General features: G+C 42.6%; 1 protein-coding gene across 10 annotated transcripts in view; it reads left to right on the top strand.

Moving 5' to 3' along the window:
- The window catches only part of WNK2 (WNK lysine deficient protein kinase 2), a 117178-nt gene that overhangs the window by 27683 nt on the left and 67778 nt on the right, over window positions 1-21717 (top strand). For all 10 annotated transcript variants that reach the window (XR_012653861.1, XM_075053121.1, XM_075053120.1 and 7 more), the window contains exons 3-5: window positions 13414-13586; window positions 14569-14789; window positions 18504-18661. Coding sequence is in view for 9 of the 10 variants with exons in the window: in XM_075053121.1 (XP_074909222.1) it covers window positions 13414-13586; window positions 14569-14789; window positions 18504-18661 (552 nt within the window). In the remaining variant the exon portion in view is untranslated. The remainder of the gene's footprint in view (window positions 1-13413; window positions 13587-14568; window positions 14790-18503; window positions 18662-21717) is intronic.

Raw genomic sequence — 21717 nt, 5'->3', positions numbered from 1 at the left:
TTTTTCCTAACTTCTAGTCAAGTTTTTCACTATCCTGTATTTTGTGTTTTATAGGCGGTTAACTTTTACTGAGCAAAGAGATCCATCTTTGGAAGAAAAAAACACCAAAACAACTTTATAACTCCTTAATGAAAGTGTTTAGCAGTAATATTATTTGTATCTTGAATACAGAACCATTTTGTTTAATGTGCATTGAAATAAATGGATCTTCAATCCTATGTTTTGCAGGCAATGCAATTTGTCTTTAAAAAAACCAACAAACCCAAGCAACCAAAACAGGTGGTGTCACTCAAATTAATATGATATTTGTATGCACTATTGGTTTTTTCTTTAGTTGTTTCAAGAGATTTTAGTCTTTATTTACTGAAATTAATAGAGGAGGGTAAACACTTCTGTTGGGTTACTTCTCTGTAGGTGGGTTCTTCTGTTCTGTAGTACCTTGCACTTGAAGTCAAACACGAGCCAAACTGAAAAGAGTTTTTATTTGCTTTGTGTAGGTACACATCATTACAGAGTGTGCAAGATAGCCAAGAATAGTGTCATCTTTATATACCCCCTTCTTAAGGGAGTTTGTAGAGTAAAGCTGGTTTTTGCTTTTTTTTTCCTGTTTGCAGAGTGTTTTGGGGGAGTGAGAGAGAACAGAGAGGAAGGTTTCTGTATGCTTTTCTAGCTAGTATTGGGTATTACAAATGTAGGAAATAATATGTGATTAAACATACAATAAGCCTTTTTTGGCAAATGATGTCTCTGTTGACAGTGTCTTCTCCTTGCACTACTCGATGAAATATGACTGTGAAGCCCAAACTACCAGGCCATTCTTTTCCATAACGTAAGTTTCCCATTTGAAAGTCTTTTAAGTTTTCAATACTTAAAGGGGGTTGTAAGAAAGATGGGGATGGAGTTTTTAGTAGGGCCTGTTGCGATAGGACAAGGGGTAATGGTTTTAGACTGAAAGAGGGTAGATTCAGACTAGATGGAGGGAAGACATTTTTACAATGAGGGTGGTGAAACACTGGAACAGGTTGCCCAGAGAGGTGGCAGATGCCCCAGCCCTGGAAACATTCAAGGTCAGGTTGGATGGGGCTCTGAGCAACCTGATGTAGTTGAAGATGTCCCTGCTCATTGCAGGGGGGTTGGACTAGATGGCCTTTAAAGGTCCCTTCCAACCCAAACCATTCTATGATTCATAAACTCACATACAGTGCTTTGTCCTCATAGTTTTCTGATCAATGTTGCTTTCTGTAGAGTCTCTGAATGTCTGATGCTCTCTGTTAAATACAGTATATGGAACATTCCTTGCATCACATCATAAAATCCAAACTTCTGTTGGCTACACATTTTAGTGTATTAAACAGCTGTGATCAAGGGGTCTGAACACACTGACTCGTAAGAAATGTATCTATGCCCACCAGTTATGAATCTGCCAGTGCAAGCTATGGTTTTTGGTTTGGTTGGGTTTTTTTTTTTCCCTATCCAGTTTTCAAACTCTTGTCATGATGGGCTGCAGGAACTCCTATCGCTAAGCGCTGCTCACATTTGTTTAGATTTGGTGCTGCTGACTTCATGTTTTCATAGGTCCTGTCTAGCCAAGATTTGAACTATCTTGTTTGCGTTTGATAACTAGCATTTGAATTAGTATTCTGGGACCTTAGCCAAGGGTATCTATCTTATAACATAACTGTGACTGTAATGTAACTATGCTACAGACTTCGAGTCAGAAAGTGCCACTCTGATCATCCAGTCGAGTCTCCTAGGTACCTCGGTTCGTACGTGTTTCTTGGGTGAATCTCTGATGGCCCCTTACCCTCTCTCGGATAAATTGCGCAGACTGAACTCCTTAGCCACGGCCAGCATGCCACGTGAGTCTTCCATGAGTCTCGCGGCCCATCCTTAAGACTGGGTCCATGCGAAGGGGGATGCTGAACAGCGTGCTCTGGGCCAGGAGACGCGTTTTGCGGCAGGAGAAGAGGGCAGACTCTCCTTGCTTTGCCCTCCCGGCGTTGGTGCGCCCGGCCGGCTGTACCTGGCCACGCCGGCCTCCCCTGGTCCGCCGTAGGACCTTGCTAGGCGAGGCCGGCTCTGCGGCCCCCGCACCGGCGGCCCCGTGGCCGACCCGAGTTCCACCACCTCCCAGCCCCGTGTTGTCAGGCTGCTTGCGCCCAGCTCACCCAAGCATCTCCATCCCTGTTTGCGACCTGTCATCTTTATGCTTCAGCACTCTCCTCCTCTTTTCGCAGTGTAAGATCTGTTCGTGATGATGGGCTTCGTTCACAGTTCTTTATAAAAACACAAACTGCTTTGTCAGAACAAAACCTAAGCCCTGCAGAACCTCTTGAAAATCGTCAAGGATGTGTATTTTTATATGTGTAACTTCTATTTTGTGACTGATCGCTTACCCGATTTTTAATCGATTTATTTAAATGGATATTTTCTGTTTCGTTCTTATTCTTTCTTAATGTGAAGCAAATGCATTGCAGAAATCTGAGTTGATTATGTCAATGCCATTGTCTTTATCAACCCAAACATACAATCTCATTGGAAAGTGGCCAAGTTCTGTGTCTCATAAACCAATGTTGATGTTACCCTTTCATGTGCTGATGTTACCCTTTCATGCTTTCCTGTTCAAGGGATGGGAAGTTAAGTTTTTAGCTGTTAGTATGTTTTAGCTGACAAGCTAGTGTTATTCTTTTGGGCAGGCTATAGAATGTCAAGCTTTGCAGGAGGGAAAAGAAAGAAAAAGGAAAGCTTTTGTTACAAATGTGATGCTTTCAGCTTAATTCTTAACCGCTATGGGACACTTTGATTAATGTTTCCTGGCCAGGAGTGCAGCGTTCGTCTTTGAGTGTTTTCTAAAAGGTTGTCAGGTGGTGTTAGGAATGCACAAAAAGTGACAGCCCTTTTCAGCGTTTGAAAAGGTTCCCAAGTAAGACATTTCCAAACTCCAGATAAACTACTACATAAGTGTTCAGGAGCTGGGATACCCCAATCTGCAGTGTCTTTGTGGCAGTGAAAGGTCCCTGTCCCTACTTTCCAAGAGTTTTGCAAGCATGCTGCAGGGAATGCTTGTTTCCCGTCTTTGAGTTGTTACAGCAGAAAAGATGGCCTAATGGCTTGTTCCTTCATCTTTGCACTATATCCTGCCCACGTATCTTTTCTGTTGAATCTTATTTCCAGCAGCAGCAAGCAGTTGCTCCTCTCTCGGGTGCTGCGTGCTGTGGAGCAGGGCTGGAACGAGAGCAGAGCGTTCCTGGGGCAGCTCTGAGGCCTCTGAGACTCATGACTTCCCACGTGCAGGAGTTTAAATTGGATGTTTGCAATAATATGGCCTTCTGCAAGGTTTTGTTTGTTGTTTTTTTTTAAAACAGAAAGGGCAAGTCATGTTAAAGGACTGTTTTCCTGTATCCTCTTCCAATGAACTTCCCCAACAGGTCCCTAGCAGAAAACAGAAGCGATTTGGGTGGAGGAAGAGTTCATGATACTGCTGGTTGTGGTGCATCTGTCTTATCCATCGATCTCCAGAGTGTACCGAGGAACTCCATATTGGTTTTTTGTGTCCTAGAGATGTGAACCATGGGCACAGAAGAATTAATGATTATGTGTAGGTGGCTCAGCAGGCCACAATGTGAGGAAGAACTGAAAAAGTTTCTCTCCAGGGTCCATTAAGCCACTGTTACAGTTTAAATTAAGGTCTGTGCAAAGACCCATCACTTTTCTGTTGCCTAGCTATTTTATATTCCTTTCCCTCAATATAATTAATTTCAGCATGTATGTACATAGACACACATGCACTTGTTCAGTCTTACTTGCTTTGTGAAAACAAAGATGGGAAAATTTATGAGATGCTGAACTTATATCAAAGGCTGCGTAGGCAAGTTCTCCTTGCTCACCTGGCTTGTGCACCAAGACAGCTCTTTTCCAGGAGGAAAATAAAATATGTCCAGCTAAATAAAGGCTGCAGTCATTGGGGTGATGGAGGAGACAGAAGGTGCAAGTTGTTCTCTTGCCTGGAGAGCTCAGGGTGGCTGCTGCAGCCCCGGCCGGTGGGACCGAGGGGACCTCCCGATGTTCTCCCCCGGGCTCAGCTCTGCTTTGCTGATGGGTTTAAGGTCTTCAAGTATTACGCTGCATTGGATGGACAGGAACAAGTGAGAAATGGCTTTTAACTCCTGCTTTTATGTGACTCGAGGTGGTTTTTGTGGCAAGAGTGATCAAATTAAAGGTATATTCATCGCTGTGTAAGAACCATGATTTGAAGAACTCTGAAGATATCTTTCTACAGCCTGCTACAGGCAGGGCTGTTAAATGGTGTTAGTCCAGCTCTCTGGTTCGGTAGGGAGTCTTGGGGTTTTTTGTGGTTTTGGGGTGGGTTTTTTTTTACTAATTAGAAAATTTTTGAGGTAGTTTCCTAAAATAAATGTACTTAGGCTGTAATTAAAGACTAATTCTGAAGGCCTGTTCAGTGGGTATCTTCTTGGATTGGTAAGGCTGCCTAACCTGTGGCTGATTAGCGAATCCAACATGGTTCAAGGGCGTCATTTTGGAGGCAGAAAATATATGTTCTGACTTGAATGATCTCCATTACAAACGTGCTAATATATTTCCCATTGCTGCATTTCTTGTTAAATAAAAGTACCAAAGGGAATGGTTGGTTTTAAGCGACTTTTCTAAATTAGCATATTTCATGAATGATGAAAACTAATACAAAGTAAAAACATTTAAAAGTCATTATATATATGCCACATTTATGTTCTTCTATTTATAAGGTGTCAGCAGATATCTGGTTTAGCTGAGCAGATATCTGCTCAGCTTTGCTACTTCTGCAAAGAAAATTTTAATAATTTACAAAGTATTTTGCTGAAACTGTAAAGTCATGCAAATGTTTCCGTTGGGTCTTAGCAGATATACCATTTTGATTTTACCATTCAGAACACCTACGATGCTGGCAGGTACATGTTATGCGGCTGCACTCGGGTTACGGTGAAACTGTTTTATTACTTCTGAATGTTTGTGACTGTAATTGAGCATCCTATTCTCTAGTTAGGGTTATGGTGGATTATAATTAATTTACTGGTAAGAATATTTCACTTTAAGTATGTTTTACAAACTGAAGTATGGAATTGCTAGCTTATAGCAGGATGGGAAATGGTAGCACTAATGGGATGAAAATGAAGTTTGCCTGTTAGAAAGGCAGGACTGAATGCTATGTGAGACACACTCAGATTAAATTTGCCAGGGCAAAGCTAAGTGAAACTTGCCTTGTTCTGCTAATTCTTCGTGCTGGGTTAATTTTGGCTGGCAACACTTATTGGCCAAATGAGCATTAACATTTACATGCTGAACGGTAACGCGGGTTAAATAGCAATGTTTTCAGTTCACCTGGGAAGGCTGAGAAAGGCGGTCGTGCTCCTGTGGCTGGGTCTCCCTGATGGGCGAGGAATGGCACCCCCTCTTTTTTAGGAAAGACAAGACTTCTACTTGGCAAGCACACAGCGATGAGAAACTGAAGGGGATTTCATAACCATAAAATAAATCAATTTGAAAATTGCCTTAGAGTAAGGAGAGAAGCGGAAGGACGAAAAAAATCAGATGGCTTCTCTCCGCATGCGAGCGCCCTGCTGCTGTGCTGGTCCAGAGACAGGTTTTATCTGTTGTTTATACTCATGTTACACTGGGAAACGCCAGCCCTCATTCTCAGCTCTCTGAAGATGATTTTTAGGCAGCAGCACTGAAATGTCTCGTTCCATTCGTACTGTGGCCCAGGCCAGAAGGACTGAGCCTCCAAGGGATGGCTGGAGCCACCACCTCCTCTGTCTGGCCACACGGTAAATAGCCGAGTCCAGTGCCGAAGCAAGGACGATTTGTAACCACAGGGGTTAAAATTGCAAAGGCATCAGCCATTGTACTTGGAGGTATTTGCACCTTCTTTCTGAGTATTCCAGCCTGCAGCTTGTGCTCTTCCAGACCCCTTAGGTAGGAAGACAGGAGTAGGAGCTTGACTGCAGGTGGGTCACAGGCACGTCGCCGTTTGGCTTCATCTGTTTGAGATGTTATGACATTTTACATACCCAAATACCGTGTTTATGGATGACATGAAGTAGGTGAAGCAAAATGCTTTTTAAAAACAGCACAAACTGTTGCATAGACTTTAATGAATGCTAGATTTAGAAGTGAATTCCAGACAATACCAAAATACCAAATTCTCACGACATGTCTAAAATGTTTATGTGGTGGTTTGGTTTTTTTCTTTCTGTGTGAGCAGAGGTGATCTGGTGTCACCGGTTTTGTTCAGCTTTTTTCACACATTGATTTCACAGTTTCCTTTGAAAAAGTCATTTTGTGAGGCAAGCCTGAACTGTTTCTGGTATTTCATCTAAAATTACAAGCTTATGTGGAACCTGTGAAGCACTGGTAATTAAGAGAGTTAATGGGGTGCTACCTGCAATTAATTCAATTGCTTGTGACATGAACTTTTTTGTTTAATCATAGGTTATCGTAGTGCAGTTGTGTTGGGAGGTTTTCACCTGTAAAACACGGTCTCTGCCCATGGTGTTGGGTTTCTTGGGCGTTTTCACGGCTCTCGCGTTGAGATTTGAGATGTTGACTCCCCTTCCTCCTGCACCTTGCAGGATGAGTTTGTTTAAGTTCTGATGTTCAGTAGAAGACGTGAATCTCATTGTTCCTCTGTCATAAGGCTTTGACACGTCCGTTAAGCAATTTAAGAAGTAGCAAGCTGTACTTGTGTCCAGCAAAAAAGCAAGCTCAGCCTTTTCTACAGTGCCAGATCTAGCTGTAAAGATCCAAATTCAGCTCTTAATTTTCTGTGGATTTCTAGCAACAACTCAGGCAAATAAGTAAATCTCTCTCAGCCTGTTCTGTAGCTCCTGCTTGTTGAATTGTGAGTATCCTTGGGGGCAAAGGCTGCTTTTTATGCATTTGGAAAATGAGTTACCACTGGGAAACCTCACTGTGCTTCACTAATACAGCTAACAAATAGCAGGCTGTCACTTCACCGAGGGTGACTTAGTGAAGAAGAATGTTGGCTGAATGCTGATATGATATGTAGTGAAGCTGTAAAATTTTCTTCCTGATTTGCAAGTTGTTTGATGGCATCTGCTGTTCACAGAAAGGGGATTTCTCCTTTAGGATCGCTTTAAATGATATGTGCTTATAATTGAATATACAGGGTGTGGGAATAAAAGGTCCTGACTGCTATTAAAAATTTATAGCATAGGCATAATAATAATAAAGGCATAGAGCTGGTACGTGAGAGCAGCTACTTCAGTAATATCTGGAGCTCTTCAAAGTCCCAACTCCTGCGTGTCTGATCCTGCTTTTGCTCCCAGTTATGTCTTTGGGAGAAATCCTAGATTCCTCTGATAGTGGATTAGACAAGTTTTAATGTGAAATACAAAAGGTGATTGCACTAAATGAGTAAAATTTTCATTTTAAATATGAAAATTGTTTTTATTTTTTTCTTCTAAAATGTGTTATTGTTAATCTTTATTTCTAAAGGCCTTCAAATTTTTAGCATTTGAAAACTTTTGCAAAATTGTGACGTTTCCCTGAAGAGGCAGTACTAACAGTACAGAATTCAATGAATTAATAGTCATACGCAGGTACCAGCTAATGCGTCTTAAGTTCACTGTCGGAGCAAAGCAAGTTCTTGGCTTACACTGCAGGATGTCTGGGAAGGCTGCTGTCTGTTCCCACCAAGCTGGGTGTCTCGCTATCAAACTCGTGACTGTAGGACAGACCAGAACCGCACTTCTGTTCCTAAATTCACAATAAACCAATAGACAGGCTACATGGGAGAAAGCTGTCAATGGATCCCACTGCTGATTTCATATCTCAAGGCAATCTCTGATATGAAGAGTAGTTGCGGTACATAAGAAAATGTACATATTGGCATGCAGATGTGAAAATGTAATGATATGAACAGATGTTCATTCTGCTGATTTAGATATTTGATTCTGTTCTGTGTCAGAAGTTTCTCTTCAGTTTCCTTTTCTTCACCACTAATATGGGTAAGAGATGTTACACCTTCTGCATGATAGCAGTGAGCCCTTCCCTCATCTGCTGACCTGCTGCTCTTATTTGCTTCACCAGACAGACCTTATTCTGTTCGGAAAGGAGGACTTTGTCCTGTTAGGCAAAATTAAATAACCATCAGTAAATGCAGCTATGTGAGTTTAAGCACACAGAAGTAGAAGTCCTTAGGCCAAGAAGTCTAGGTAAGATATCCGAGTTGTGTGCCAGGGAGGGAAACGTGCTCGTACAAATGTGTGGGCAGGAGGAGAGGATTCTCAGGTGTCCTTAGCGAGGCTCTAACACACCAAACAGACAGCTTGAACCCGTTGGGGCTGGGGAGGGAGCTCTCAAAATAGCGAAGGGTCTTTTCAGACCGAAGCCAGCAGTACTGTGGCCCAGGCTCGCTCACTAGCAAGTGTGAGTTTATTCTTAAGTCATTGCCACTTATAAAGTGTTTAAAATAGTTTAATTCTTTTTAATGTTACTGAAAATCCAAGACTTTAAAAGGAGAAACTTAAACACTGCAAAACTGCAAAGCAGCACAACTTTCTAGTTTGGTAACACCTGTGCTTCAAACCCTGCTCTGACATGGTTACAGGCATTGCTATGTAAAAAGTAATTTTTTGTGTGGTCTTATTTTTACCTCTTTCATTTGATCCCCTTTCCTCGTGGGGTGAGGGTATAGTTTATTCCCAAATCTGTTAGCCCCTCACAAGTAAGTAGGCAAGAAACTACTTGAACAACCTCAGTTGTTAATCTTTCTTAGAAATCTTCTAAAGACTCGGGTGAAAGCCAGTGTCTTGCTTGTGTAACTTTCAAAGTCTTAGTCAGAGCCCATATGTTATAACCTGGAGGAAATGATGCTTGGGGATGACTAATAGAACATGTTCCTGCTGTTAATTTGGGTGTCATGCCAGAAATTTAATTCGTAAGCTCTCCCTTTTGTTTTGTTAACACATTTACTTATTAATTCCAGTCTTTGCTGTTGTTCCCCACTAAGGAACTTAATGAAGGGATAAATTTTATATTAACAAAGAGAGGTATTTATTCACCCTACCTGCAATGAGTAGGGAGAAGCAGAGAACATACCTGTGTTAGATGAGCAGAAAAATGATTTACAGATAGGAAATTTACTTCAATGTAGCTTCCTGCCACAAACATTGTTTTGCTCCAGTCTCTCTGTATGGGTGTGTAATTTACCAAGAGTGAGGCTGTAAAGTACTAATCGGGAATGATTTCCTCCTTCCAAAAAGAAGCGAATAGCTTTCAATGGTTTGATGCTTAAAACTGACCATGCAGTTATAATCTGATTTGCAACAGGAAAGCTAGGAAAATTAATGAAGAAAAGGTAGCTTACAATTTATAACCTCTTCTTAATTACTTGTTTAGTATCTGTCTGTTGGCTTGCCCTTCATAGTGAAGGATACACTGTATAACTGCAGCTCAATTAAGGCTTGTTTATCTATATGAAAGGTGAAATCATGGAGCAATCAGCCAGCCAGGCTGTATGTGTGACTGGTGGTGCTGTGCCCAAGATGCACCGCGAATGCTTGCTGTTGTGGTTTATTCCGGCAGGAGCACTCCAGAAGCACTTAACCGCCGGAGCCCAGAGTAGCTGCAATAATAAAATGTCAAATTTTACACAGGGTTAAGGCAGCTGACCACAGATCCATGTGGCTGCACTGGGGAATGCCTTTTGAAACCAGTCTGCTTTGTAGGCTGCGTGGCAGTGGTTGCAATCTCCTATCTGCTCTTGTGTTTCGTATGACTTAGTGCTTTTTTGCTGCTGGGCATGATTCTAGCTATGGCATTGGAGTAAAATAACGGGTGATTGATGAGTTTGCGTTGTGTTGGTATTTGCAAAGCTGATACGTCTAAAGCTCTGGGGGTGAGAAAGCTCCTCGTTACCGTGTCCACTCCCTCTGGTTCCAGCTGTGTGGCTGACAAAGTCTGTAGTGAAGCCTTTTAAACTGACTTTTCCTCACAGTTTATTCAGATGGAGAAACAACACAAACCAAGCAGCTGTCTCGCTTCTTGCTTGGTTCTGTTTAACTTCAGTTTGTCTGGAAAAGTTAAACCAGCTCAGTGCGATTGCTGTGGACTTTTGAAGGTTGAAGTTTATTTTAGAAACCTTGGGGCTAAGTGGTAGGCTTGAGAAACTTTCACTTATTTGAGATGAAATTACAATGTTGCCTCCTGAGCCAAGATTTTGTGTCCCAACGAGGAGGGAAAGAGCCAAGAAGTGTGAATGCCTTAAAACGAGAGGGAGCGTGTAGATATCTGCAAACTAATATGGGTATCTCCTGGACCACATTGAGAGGAACGTTTTCCAAGTTTCAAGTCTCGTCTCTTGAGGAAGCTCAGAACAGCAGTAATGCCATAAATGCAGTGGAGCAGGGTGAGCAGCGAGCTTGTTTGTCAACTTGGCGTGATGCTGCTGTTGCACTTGCTGAAGCCGCGGAGGAGCAGGGCCGTCACGTGTAAGTCGGCGTCCGTGAGCGTCCTCGTGCAGCTGTACGATGTTGTAAACATCTGCTGCTGCAGATAGCATGATAGTTGATGACTCCTTGGGCGAACCTGGAAACTTGCTTCATTCCCCTGAATTTTGATAAATTTGGGTTATGCAAAGGGATGCCTTAAATCCAGCTAAGTGAATTAGCTTCCTTTGGCATGACCTTTCCAAAGAATCCTGTTCCCCATCTTAAAATTTGATGTCCTAAGGTTGTTTCAGGCTTACACCCTTACCTTCAGCATAAGGACATTTTGCCTTGTGTGGATTATATGATGGGAAATAAGTGTCTGTGACCCCAGTGAAGGTTTCTTGGGTTTGGATTAAGCCCCAAGTGAGTCATGCAGTTAAACGGGTGCTTTTCTGCTTCCATAGAGTAGAAAACAGTTCAACTGTTAAGCCCTTTCAGAAAAAGCTTATGCTCTAGCCAACGACTCATGGGTCAGGTTCAGCCTGGAGGAATTTAGGAAAGGTTGTTTGAGCCCTTACAGCGCCGGAGACCCTTCCCGTGGTGGGGAACGCAGCATGCAAGGGCGGCTGCCCTGCCCCAAGCCCTGCCTCTATGTCTTGCCTGCCCTCACCTCTCCTCTCAAGTGTTAGTACTGGACCCAGGCTTTCTTCTGAGAAAGATGCTCAGCTATCATTTTGATAAAAAAAAATCCAGATTCTTTCTACTGTAGTTACAGATAAAATACATATTTGTCCTCCAGAATCACTTCGTTGCAGTTGCCCAGCTTGCTGTCTTAGCACTCTGAATTCAGACAGCAGCCCAAATGATCCAGCGCTCATAATATGTAGAATATACAGAATATGATTGTCTGCAATGTTTGAAGGATATTTTTAGAAGTTACCCTTAAAGTAGCAGTGGAAAATTTCTCCCAGTGCTCAGAAATCTGGAAATGAGTCAAGGGGTGTGTATTACTTTTTTTTTTTAATTAGAAGGTTTTTAAAAAACTGCTGGATCTGTGTTGCGGCCTTTTCCTTTCTCTGCTAGCCCACACTCTGCTCTTCCTGTCTCACACAAGGACTTACTCCTTTTCCTCCTTAATAGCAGTGTGTCTGATTTATTCTACAGGGTTTAAATTAAGAGGAAACTCAGCAGTAGGGGAAGAAGTGATGGATTTGAAAGCAATTCTCAGGCTCTTCTGCCCTGGCTCATTAGGCAGCCTGCCTTTTTTTTTTTCTTTTTTTTTTCCCCTTTCTTTTCTTTTCTTTTTTTTTTTTTTAACATAGAAGAACCGCCTTGCTCTCGGCTGTCAGCGTTCAGCACGCTGCTTGCCCGCCTGTCCCCGGCAGCGCCGCTGGGTGCGGGGGGATCCGGGCATCGGTCCCCATGGGGCACCCCGCTGTGCCAGCCCAGATGGCTGCTGTTGCTCAGGGCGACGTTAGCTCTGATGCTGCTCGGTAAAACGTAAAGAAAACTGAGAACCTTCTCAGTGGCCACGGTGTAAAATGGAACGCTCCCCCCACGCACACGCACCGCTGGGGAAGCAGGTTTTCTGTCTTCCAAGAGGCAAAGCATCGTCATTTCAACCCGGTTACTCCTCTCGTGAAGTCTCTGCAAAAAGCTGACTTGTTTGTAGCCACGGAAATTCTCATTGCAGTATTGAGTTCTTTGCGATTGCAGATGAGGGCAGGCTATCAAAATGGCAGTGGCCTGATCCCTCTGCGTCTTGGTTACAAATCAGCTAGGTGCAAATTTAATTCACTACATATATGCTCTTATAAACATCCCTAAGAGCACTGAGAAAAGGAAAATGTCTGACGTTAAAATATGAACTAATTAATCTTTGTGATTTGTGAGCCTTTGCTTTTGTAAGTAAGAACAGTTACACAATTGTGCCTTTTAAAGAATGAAAAAGCTTCGTTTCTAGGGCAGTGGAGGGAAACGCTCCCAGCCCGACCAGCCGTCCAGGGGAGACGAACCAGATGGTGACGGCAAAACTCCCATTTTGCTCTTTTACATCATGTAAAGAGGCTAGAGCGTGGATCTGAGCTGCCTGCCATACGGGGCTCCGTGTTGCTAACGAGGTCCAGGCGGCCCAGGAGGCTTCTGCTGCTCCGTGGGGAGGAGGAGCTGGGCTCTGTGTGCTCCTGGCAGGGTCGCTGCACGGCCTGGAGTTTATGGTAGAAGGCGCCTGGAAAACCAGACCCGTAGAACATGACATTCCTCACATTTGTAGTCTAAAAGAATAAGTGTTTCCATGCGGCCAATGTGCAGCCTGCAGAAAAGGCTGAAGGACAGCTTTAAGTCCTTCCTTTGTCGGCTTTAAAACTAGGCAGAACAGCAAACAAGTAGCAAAATAGATGTGTTTGTTTTTTTGGAGGGCAGTATTGTTTTAATCGGTCCCCGGAGGGCTGGGCTGGGCTGTGGAGCCCAGCGTGGTTACTGGGGGACCTCCCCTGGTGGTCAGTGCCGTGGCTCCCAGGAGCAGCCCTGGAAGGTGGTGAGCAGTCCCAGCTGCAAAAGTCAGCAGCAGCTTAGCTGTGAGGACATCCATACCTGGAAATGAGATGCTGCGGGTGGTGATCTCTTGGATAACGAGCCTCACAAAACCAAAACAAGGAGTAAATAGCTGTGTGTTGATCCATCAAGCCACGGGTGTTTTTCCGTTGTCTGAAATATTAATGCTGTCATGTAGCGTAGCATAGCACAGACATCTCTTTGTTCAGAGGCAAGTCTTTGTCTTCTTGACACGGGGTTTAAGGCGAGTGCCCTAGTTCATAAACACTGCTCATCTCTTACATAAAATATTTTATAATTGCTCTTGATACAAGCGTAAAACAAATCTAAAATTCTGAATACCCTAGCAACGCAGTGCCTTTATGTTATTTTTATCCGTTCACTACTAATAATGTCTTATTTTGGATTGTAGGACAGAAAACTCACAAAAGTAGAGAGGCAGAGGTTTAAAGAGGAAGCAGAAATGTTGAAAGGTCTACAGCATCCAAACATTGTGAGATTTTATGACTTCTGGGAATCCTGTGTAAAAGGCAAAAGATGCATCGTGCTGGTTACTGAATTGATGACCTCTGGAACACTAAAGACGTAAGTACTGTGCTCCTGGTGAGGAGGCTAAGAATAGCGATGGAAATTTTTAGAAAAATCCTACTTTCATATTCTGAAAAAAGGCATCTCCAGATAAAAGAAAAAAATGGAGCTGTTCTCTGGTGTCTGTCACTTGTCCCTGCATTTGAACTGCATTGATCTGACAGGAAGAATTTTGGCCTCCATCTCTCTTTCCCTGCTCTCCTGTTTCAGTTATGCAACGAGAAGCTGTTCTCTGGTGTGTTTCATCTTCTGCCTGTGACGTTTCAATTTGTCAGGGTGTGTTTTTGTGATTGCTTTTGTGTTTGTATTTGCATGTTTTGTTAGAAAATTCAGATAGAATAGCACTTGAATGGTAGCCTCTCTTCTTGAATCAGAAGATGCTCTAGGTTATCTACTAAACAATATTAATTAATAGCTTTTGGTTCTGACAATCTTGTTAAGGTTGATATAAAACAGTTGGCATGAATTCTGGAACAGATTTGCAGCCCCAATGGGAGCAGTACTCATCGCTGCATATATCCAGTGTGCTACTCTGCCAGTGCATTAGCAGGTTCTACATTTTTCCAAAATGTACCTCCCCAATCGGTATTTTAGGTAAATGGAAAAAAATGCAGGTGCATGGTACAGAGGTCAAAGTCCTGTGGTTAAAATTAAACTTCAGTATTCTTCTGATTTGAAGATATGAAACATATTCTAAAGCGTTTCTCTGCATGAAGTGAATTGCTGTACTATTAGACTTGTAAATATTTGGTTGTATTTGCACCAAAAATGGTCATTATCTTCCTCCCTAAAAATGAATGCTGTAATTCCTCCTTTGAAAAGATCTATTTCTTTCAATTTTGTGATATTTCTGAGCTGCTATTATGGCATCTAAGAAGGGGCTTTTATCCAGAATGGCGTTTCAGCTGTTCAAGCCCCTAGAATCTCTAACAACACTTCATTTTCTTTATACCCACTTCTGTCTATATTTGTGCTCTAGGTATCTGAAGAGGTTTAAAGTGATGAAACCAAAAGTCCTGCGTAGTTGGTGCCGGCAAATCCTGAAGGGTCTTCTTTTCTTGCACACAAGAACTCCACCAATAATTCACAGAGACTTAAAATGTGACAATATTTTTATTACTGGACCAACTGGATCTGTGAAAATAGGAGACTTGGGCCTGGCAACCCTCAAGAGAGCTTCGTTTGCCAAAAGCGTAATAGGTAATCCTCCTGTTCCCCTTGGCGTCATGCTGTTAGTATAGTGGGTGTCTTTCTAATATCTGCCTTTCACATTTTGCATTAGTGGCTTTTTCACTTGTAAGTTGGTAGTAGAGATTAAAATGGTTTTGTGATTGTTCCCTTTATACCACTATAAAAAACAATCAGGAGGAAATGGTATCATCTTCTTCCTTCTGTATCACAATGGTAAAACACTTCTTTTGTGTGTTCTGTAATTGAAATATTACTTGGTATCCTCGTATCCTTCTCCGCTCTACTTCAAAAGGAGCAGCAAGGGTTCTCAGCAACTTCTGTGCATCATCCTCCTGAGGACAGGCTCGGTGCCTGCTGGACGGGGAGAAGAAAAGAGGGGGGAGAGGGAAGAGAAAGGATGCCCTGCTCAATCCCTAACAAGGGAGTGCTGCAAAAGCCTGGGAAAGCGCCCGGGAAGTCTTCAGCGGCGCTGGGATAGGGACGGGTACTTTTGCCGAAGGGAGAGGCAGGCAGTAGTGCCCCGCGGAGCTGGGCTTCTCTCCTTTGCAGAGAGGTTGTAGGGGAGCTGGTCTGGCTGGAACACCTTATCCCCGTTTATTGGGACATCAGCAAAACAGGCTGCTTCTGCAGGCAACTGCAAAGCTCGTCCCTGCCTCGACGCCATCCTGGCAGAGTTCTGCTGAAACAACGTTTGCAATTTATTAAAAATCAGTAGGTATGAAATTAAGAGAAATTTCCACTAGGATGTGCAATAGCTGATGCCCTTAGGTGGTGCCTGCGTGAGGAGTGTTAGAACCTGGGTTTGCTTGAACTGGGAGGACGTTTTCTGAATGACTGTCGAAGGAGGTCGTTTCCTTGCAAAAGTTACATTTAATGTTTTCTGTGTAAATGTAATGTTTCCCTGAATTCTCAAACATTTTGTGTTTTTAACCCAAGCTTCTGTAGCAAATCTCTCTTGTTCAGATCTGTAGGTGATGGTTCTAGGAAGCTGCAAATTCCTGGGAAATTATGCTGAAAGTAAGGGAAGTTATAATGCACGCAGTTGTATTTCAGCTTACAATATAAATGGAAATTAGATTCTAGGTAATTAGAGTTAGCAAACTGATAGTGACAACCGCTGTTCCCATACTATATATGAAAATAGCGTCCTATCTTTCAAGTAGTAGTTGCTGAAATAATTATTTTAGTATCTCAAATTTTCAGAGATTATAATTCTTTACAATTATTTATACAAAAGCATTGACCTTAATGCTTAGTGAGCCCAGTATCTTTGAAGTCAAAATGATAGAAATTCTGGATATGTGCTTGGCTACTGTGGGTTTGCTCTTAACCTTGTTGATTTTAGTGAAATCATGTTGGTTTATATCTGTTAAGTTTCTCTAGTTTTTTTACTTCTAATAATTGGTGGGTTTTTTTCTGTTGAGGGTCAGTAGTTCTTCACATAATTTTTTTTGCAGTATAACAATTGTCCATGGGACATAATGGAATAATATTAGTAATACCAATACTGGGAATAATGTCAGTAATACCAATACAGGTTTTTGTAAAATTGGTTGTTACCACAACACTGTCAAAGCACGCTCATGCCTAAAAGAAATTCAATACTGTAAAGGGCTGCAGGTTGCTGGTGAGGTGTCTGGATTCATTTGGCAATATAACCGAGCTTATCTTTTCCATGAGTAGTGCTGCTCCCAGTAAAGAATTAGGAGGGCTTGGAAACACTGGTGAGATGAGTAATTCTGCCATAGATGTAGCTTTAAAGGAATATTAGTAGCTGCAATTTTCCATCGGCTTGAACGGAATGAAGTCAACATGGCTGAGGTCCAGTTTTTCCCTTGCTGCGTTCGTGCCATCGCTGATGCTCGTCTGACCTTGCGGTGTATCTCTGCAGGGAGCTGAGCCAGGGCAAAACTCCTTCTGCCAAGAGGAGTTGAATAGATGCTGAGCGGCTTTACATTTAGGTGGTCTGTTTTGTTTAAGGATACTTGTATGTATTCCTTCCTGCCCCCAAGGGATGGGGGGAAAATGTCATTTTCATGCTGTTTTGGAATGGTGTCAAGAATTTCCTTTTCTGCTTAGACTATTGCAATCACTTTTTCAGATTTGCTTTAAATGCTCCGTAATTCATGAGATTCACTGCCTCTGAGTCTTGTTCCTTCTAAAACAAGGTAGCAGCTCCAAAAAACATTCTCTGTGGCAGTTGTTAACTGTTTCAGAGCAGCAGCCACCGCCCGTGTGACAGCTGGGAGAAAAACCCTAAGAGCAGGTACTAAGTTAAGCTTTCATGACACGGGTCTGGCTGATTTGCAAAGGCTGAAGGAATGAGTATCTTTGAGGTGGAAGGAACATAAACAAGGGGAGAGACTGATCCCAAATTTTGCAAAATGTATTTTAGGGGAATGTTTGTGCTGAGGCTTGTTTTGTGTTAGGCCAAGTCTACTTCAGAAAACGTGCAAAAGAAGAGTTTTTACTGACAGACACTAATTTTGAGAGACATCGTTTATGTTGCCATAAAAAAACCAAACTTAAATCAAGTCCCCAAACATATAAGAGAAATATTTTTTCCCGGTATATGTTAATTTAATTACAGCTGTGCTTTTGCTGCTGGTGTAGAGATGTCGTAACAAAAGACAGACGGACCCGCCAGGCTGCCGCAGGGCTCTGGGGGGAGGTTGGGTGCCGAGGTGGCTGCTGCTGGGCTGGAGGGGCAGAGTTTGGCTGGGTCCTTCGCGTGGTCCAAGACCTCTCATGCTCCTTTTGGCATCCCAGTGCTCGCGGCTCGCTGGTCTGCTCCCTCAACACATGGCTGCATTGTTCTCCTTTCCTTCATCTTTTCTAAATGTAAAAAGGAAATAAATTAGCCTCGACTCCTAAGCATAAATTACCTTACGAGATACAGTTCCTGGAATAAATTACCTAGGTGTTAATTTTTTTTCCCTTTTGCTTTATAAGACCACGCTTTTCAGAGTAGTTTGCTGTGCAAACATTGCAGGTGTTGTAAGTCACTGCATGTCATAAAGCTGCAATTTCCCATTATGAAGCAGTAAGTACAGTGCTTCACTTAATATTTATCCAGTTGCATCAGATTTCTGACACCCTAATCCCTGTTGAGTAGGACCTTATTCTGTGAGTAGCCTCACTGATTTGTCCCACTGAACCAGTGATGGAATTAGGTTTAATGTTTTGTGCCTGACTTTGTAGGTGGTTTGTGATACTACTTGCTTTCAAAGTGCTGTCGGTCTTCTGGCTGGTTGCTATGTATCTCTGGAGGGAAAAAAAAAAAAGAACATTTGCATTGATAACAACAAGACTGAAGGTTCTCGTTTCTTCTCTCCTTTTCACCACCACAAGCCTGTACACATCCCCCTCCTCACCCAGAAAAAGAAACCATTTCATGACTTCCAGTATGGTCAGGCAATGTGCCATATCTCATTTTCTTGTTAATTTTTGAAGTTTTGATACTTTTTTTTTTTCCCCACTTCCTCTTCCTCCTTGTGTTATTACCAGTGAGCCATGGGTATGTAAGTGTGTGTGTTGACTTTGGGTTTCTTCCCTGGAGGAGGATGCTTGAGCTTATTCTAGTTTCTTCCCTCTTTTGAAATAATCTTGCATGCACCCTTACACAGCTGTAATGGGCATACTCCTTATAGGCGAAAAAGGTTGTGGTTAAAGCCTTTTAGACTTCATACAAAATTTACATTCTTTTTGTGCATGTTTGTGTAGGTACACCAGAATTTATGGCTCCAGAAATGTATGAGGAACACTACGATGAATCTGTGGATGTCTATGCTTTTGGAATGTGCATGTTGGAAATGGCTACCTCAGAATACCCTTACTCAGAATGCCAGAATGCTGCTCAAATTTACCGGAAAGTAACCTGTGTGAGTAAACGTCCTTAATTTGTATTGGGATTTTGTAATTTGAAGGTTTAAAAACATATTTTGATGAGGAGTTGGTACTATCGAATGTGTAGTGTGTTGAGAGTGTCCGAGCTCTGGGTTACACAAACCTGTTGCAGGTTTATTTGTAAGCTTGCATTCCCATGGTTCGATTGTGTTAGACTGTACTGCAGCTGTGTAAAATATCTTCAGTAATCTTTGTTGCTGATTTTGTCTCCATCAGCCAAAAATACATAAAACTTGGGAAGAATGAGCAGGGAACATTCTTTGCTCTAGTTTTGCCTCCTAAATGGGGACTTTTCAGACTTGATCAAGTTTCCTATAAAACTAAAATGACTAACTTTTTGGTTACAGCCTAAATACTTATTTATATGGTGGAGGATGTTTGATTCAGATTTCCAGCACAGATTCCCTCTGTTTGTATGTGTAACAAACTATCTGAAGATATAAAAGGGAAAAGACAGCACGGTTTAGTTTTGGAGTTGGCCAGAGGAGCTTTATATCTGCATTTTGGAATTCTGTGAGGTCTGGTAATCGCCAGACAGGAACCGTGGAAATGGGTTTGCTGCATTTTCAGGTGAGGTTAGGCTGGAGGAGAAGTCAATCTAAAATAGTTTCTACACTGAATAAGATACCCTCTCCAACATTCTCACCCCCCCAGATGATAAATGTATTTGTCTACATGAGCTGTACTGCAAATGCCTGAAAAAACTCCTGAGTCTGTAAGATGCTATCAGATTGCAAATCACTGACTGCAGAGAAACGAGACTTGCCAAAGGCTTTGGCAGCTGTGGTTATATTCTGTTCTATTTGGTTAAATGAAACCAAGAGTTACAAGAGGTTTTTTTCAGGATAGGTTATGTCCAACAGACTGGTTTGTCAAAGATGTTCCCAGGTACTTCTTTCCACCTGGTCACTACAAAAGAAGATAGTGAGCTGTGTGGTTTGGCCCTCATGCATCACCTAAAGATGCAGTCTGCACACTCGGGATGTGAAGAGGGTAATCCTCGGAAGAAAGCTGCACTAAAATTTGCAGAGATTAGCTACAGATAAGGTTGCTTTTATTTCTTTGACCTATAAGGTAGAAAGAGTAATTAGGCTTACATCTCTCAGTCTCCAAAAGTGTGGTCCTGAAATTAGTGTGTATTCCTCTTGCTCCAACTGCTTGTTATGAGCAAAAATCTTCCCAAATGAAAGTTAGTAGTAACTGGTTGATTTAGAAAGGTGATTGAGACCACTTGCCTTGTCCAAGAGGTTTAGTGAATCAGGCTAGTACAAATATGGCTCTGTGAAGTCCTGCAGTCAGCAAACACTGCTCGAGGTCAAACCTGCATTTCCTGATTTGCTGTATGCTAACTCTCACACTGGATATAGAGATGGTTTCATCAGATACCCAAACACTCGCATGTGCCAGGTGATGGGTTTATGTGCAATTTAATTTTTATAGGTATAGTTTGTGTCGTTCAGTATCTGTCTTTTCCCCCCACTGAAGACCGGGATGCCGGGAAGTTGGTGCTCTTGTTGTAGATTGCTGTGCTACCCAGCTGTGATGGTGCTAACCTGGTGGGAGGGGGAGGATGCAAACGATTTGGGAGTCTGTGTTTAAAAGTTGAAGTCGGTATCACAAGACACAGGAGGATGTCCCTGCTGGAAGTGGGAGAGATGCCATGACTTTCTGAAAGCGGGAGGACACATCTGAAGAGGGGAAGCAGCTTTATCAAATTTTTGTGTAAACTGTTGCAAGCTGACATTTGTAGCTTGGTAAAGCTGAATCTTTCCCAATGGACTGGAACCCTGATCTCTGGTAGTTTAACTCTTCTTAGAGTGTTTCTTTCAACCCATAGCTACTCAGAAATAATTTAAAAAAAAAAAAGCATCAGAAGCTGCTCAGCAGTGCAGTTAGGTTTGTCGCTATGGCTGGAGCCGGTCCCTATGGCGCTGTAGGGACGGGAGTGTGAGCAGAGGTGGGTCTGTGGGTTTACGGATTGTGTGCCTTGTGCTCCGCGCCGTGGGCTGGCTGGAAACGCGTGCTGCGTCTTCTCCAAGAATGAAGTACGTTTGATGGCTCAGTGGAGTTGCTTGCCTGAATCCTTATGAGCGTGGCCGCTTGATCCACATGGTTATTCCATGGTGCTTTACTACATTGTTATTCCACTCACTCCTCCCTGACAAGGAAGTTTCTTTCGTTTGGCACAGCGGCTTGTTGGCTTCATTTAGATATCCAGTCCTTCAGGTGTCCTCCAAATGCAGTCTTTGTAGGTAGCTTAGGAGACATTTCCTTGGGCTCTAAAGCTTCACATGGTGACAACAGGCATCTCTTCTAGTTTTAGGCTCTGGGGCCTCATCTCCTGAATGTGATACCGGTCTTGTAACCCTAGATACTGCATTGCTTTCCTGGGAAGTGTAGGGTGTGTTACTGGCTGCCTTGGGCAGGCGTTGCGTGAGCAGCGTGCCGCATTTGTTTGTGGACCTTCCGTCACGGTTAGCTGATGTTAAGGCGACCTGGGTATACGTGTATGCGTTTAGAGCTACAGATAATATAGATATCTTCCATTGCTCCACATACCCAGAGAAACCCTGTGTACAACTCTTAGCCATCTGGAATATTGGTAATTAAGACTTCGTAAGACTCCTAAGCCTCATTTATCAAAGCAATATCCAAGATGGCAAAGAATAATGATTAATCAGAGGATTCCTAATTAGATGTTGTATTTCAATTTGCAGACTTAAGTAGTCATTTTTTTAAACACCGGTGAAAGCCTGAGCCAACTTATTTTCTGTGGCAATAACCTTTACATAGCTGAGGATTATATGGTAAATTACTGTAACTTTGAAAAACTGGTCTTATACTAGCAACTTTAGGGAGAGGGAAAATAATGTTTATCGTGAAGACCAAGTAATGGCGGAGAAGCTGTCGAAAGGTCACTTTATAACTTGGAAGGGGTACTTTTGAAACAGAACTGTCTAGCAGGGAAAGCTGAGGCAGCAGGCGTCAGGTGCAGGCACGGCGGGTGTGTTCACTGCCTTCTGCAGCCGAA

This window comes from Buteo buteo, chromosome 21 (assembly GCF_964188355.1).
Source record: "Buteo buteo chromosome 21, bButBut1.hap1.1, whole genome shotgun sequence".
Taxonomy (NCBI): domain Eukaryota; kingdom Metazoa; phylum Chordata; class Aves; order Accipitriformes; family Accipitridae; genus Buteo; species Buteo buteo.
This window is presented reverse-complemented; position numbering and strand designations above follow the sequence as displayed.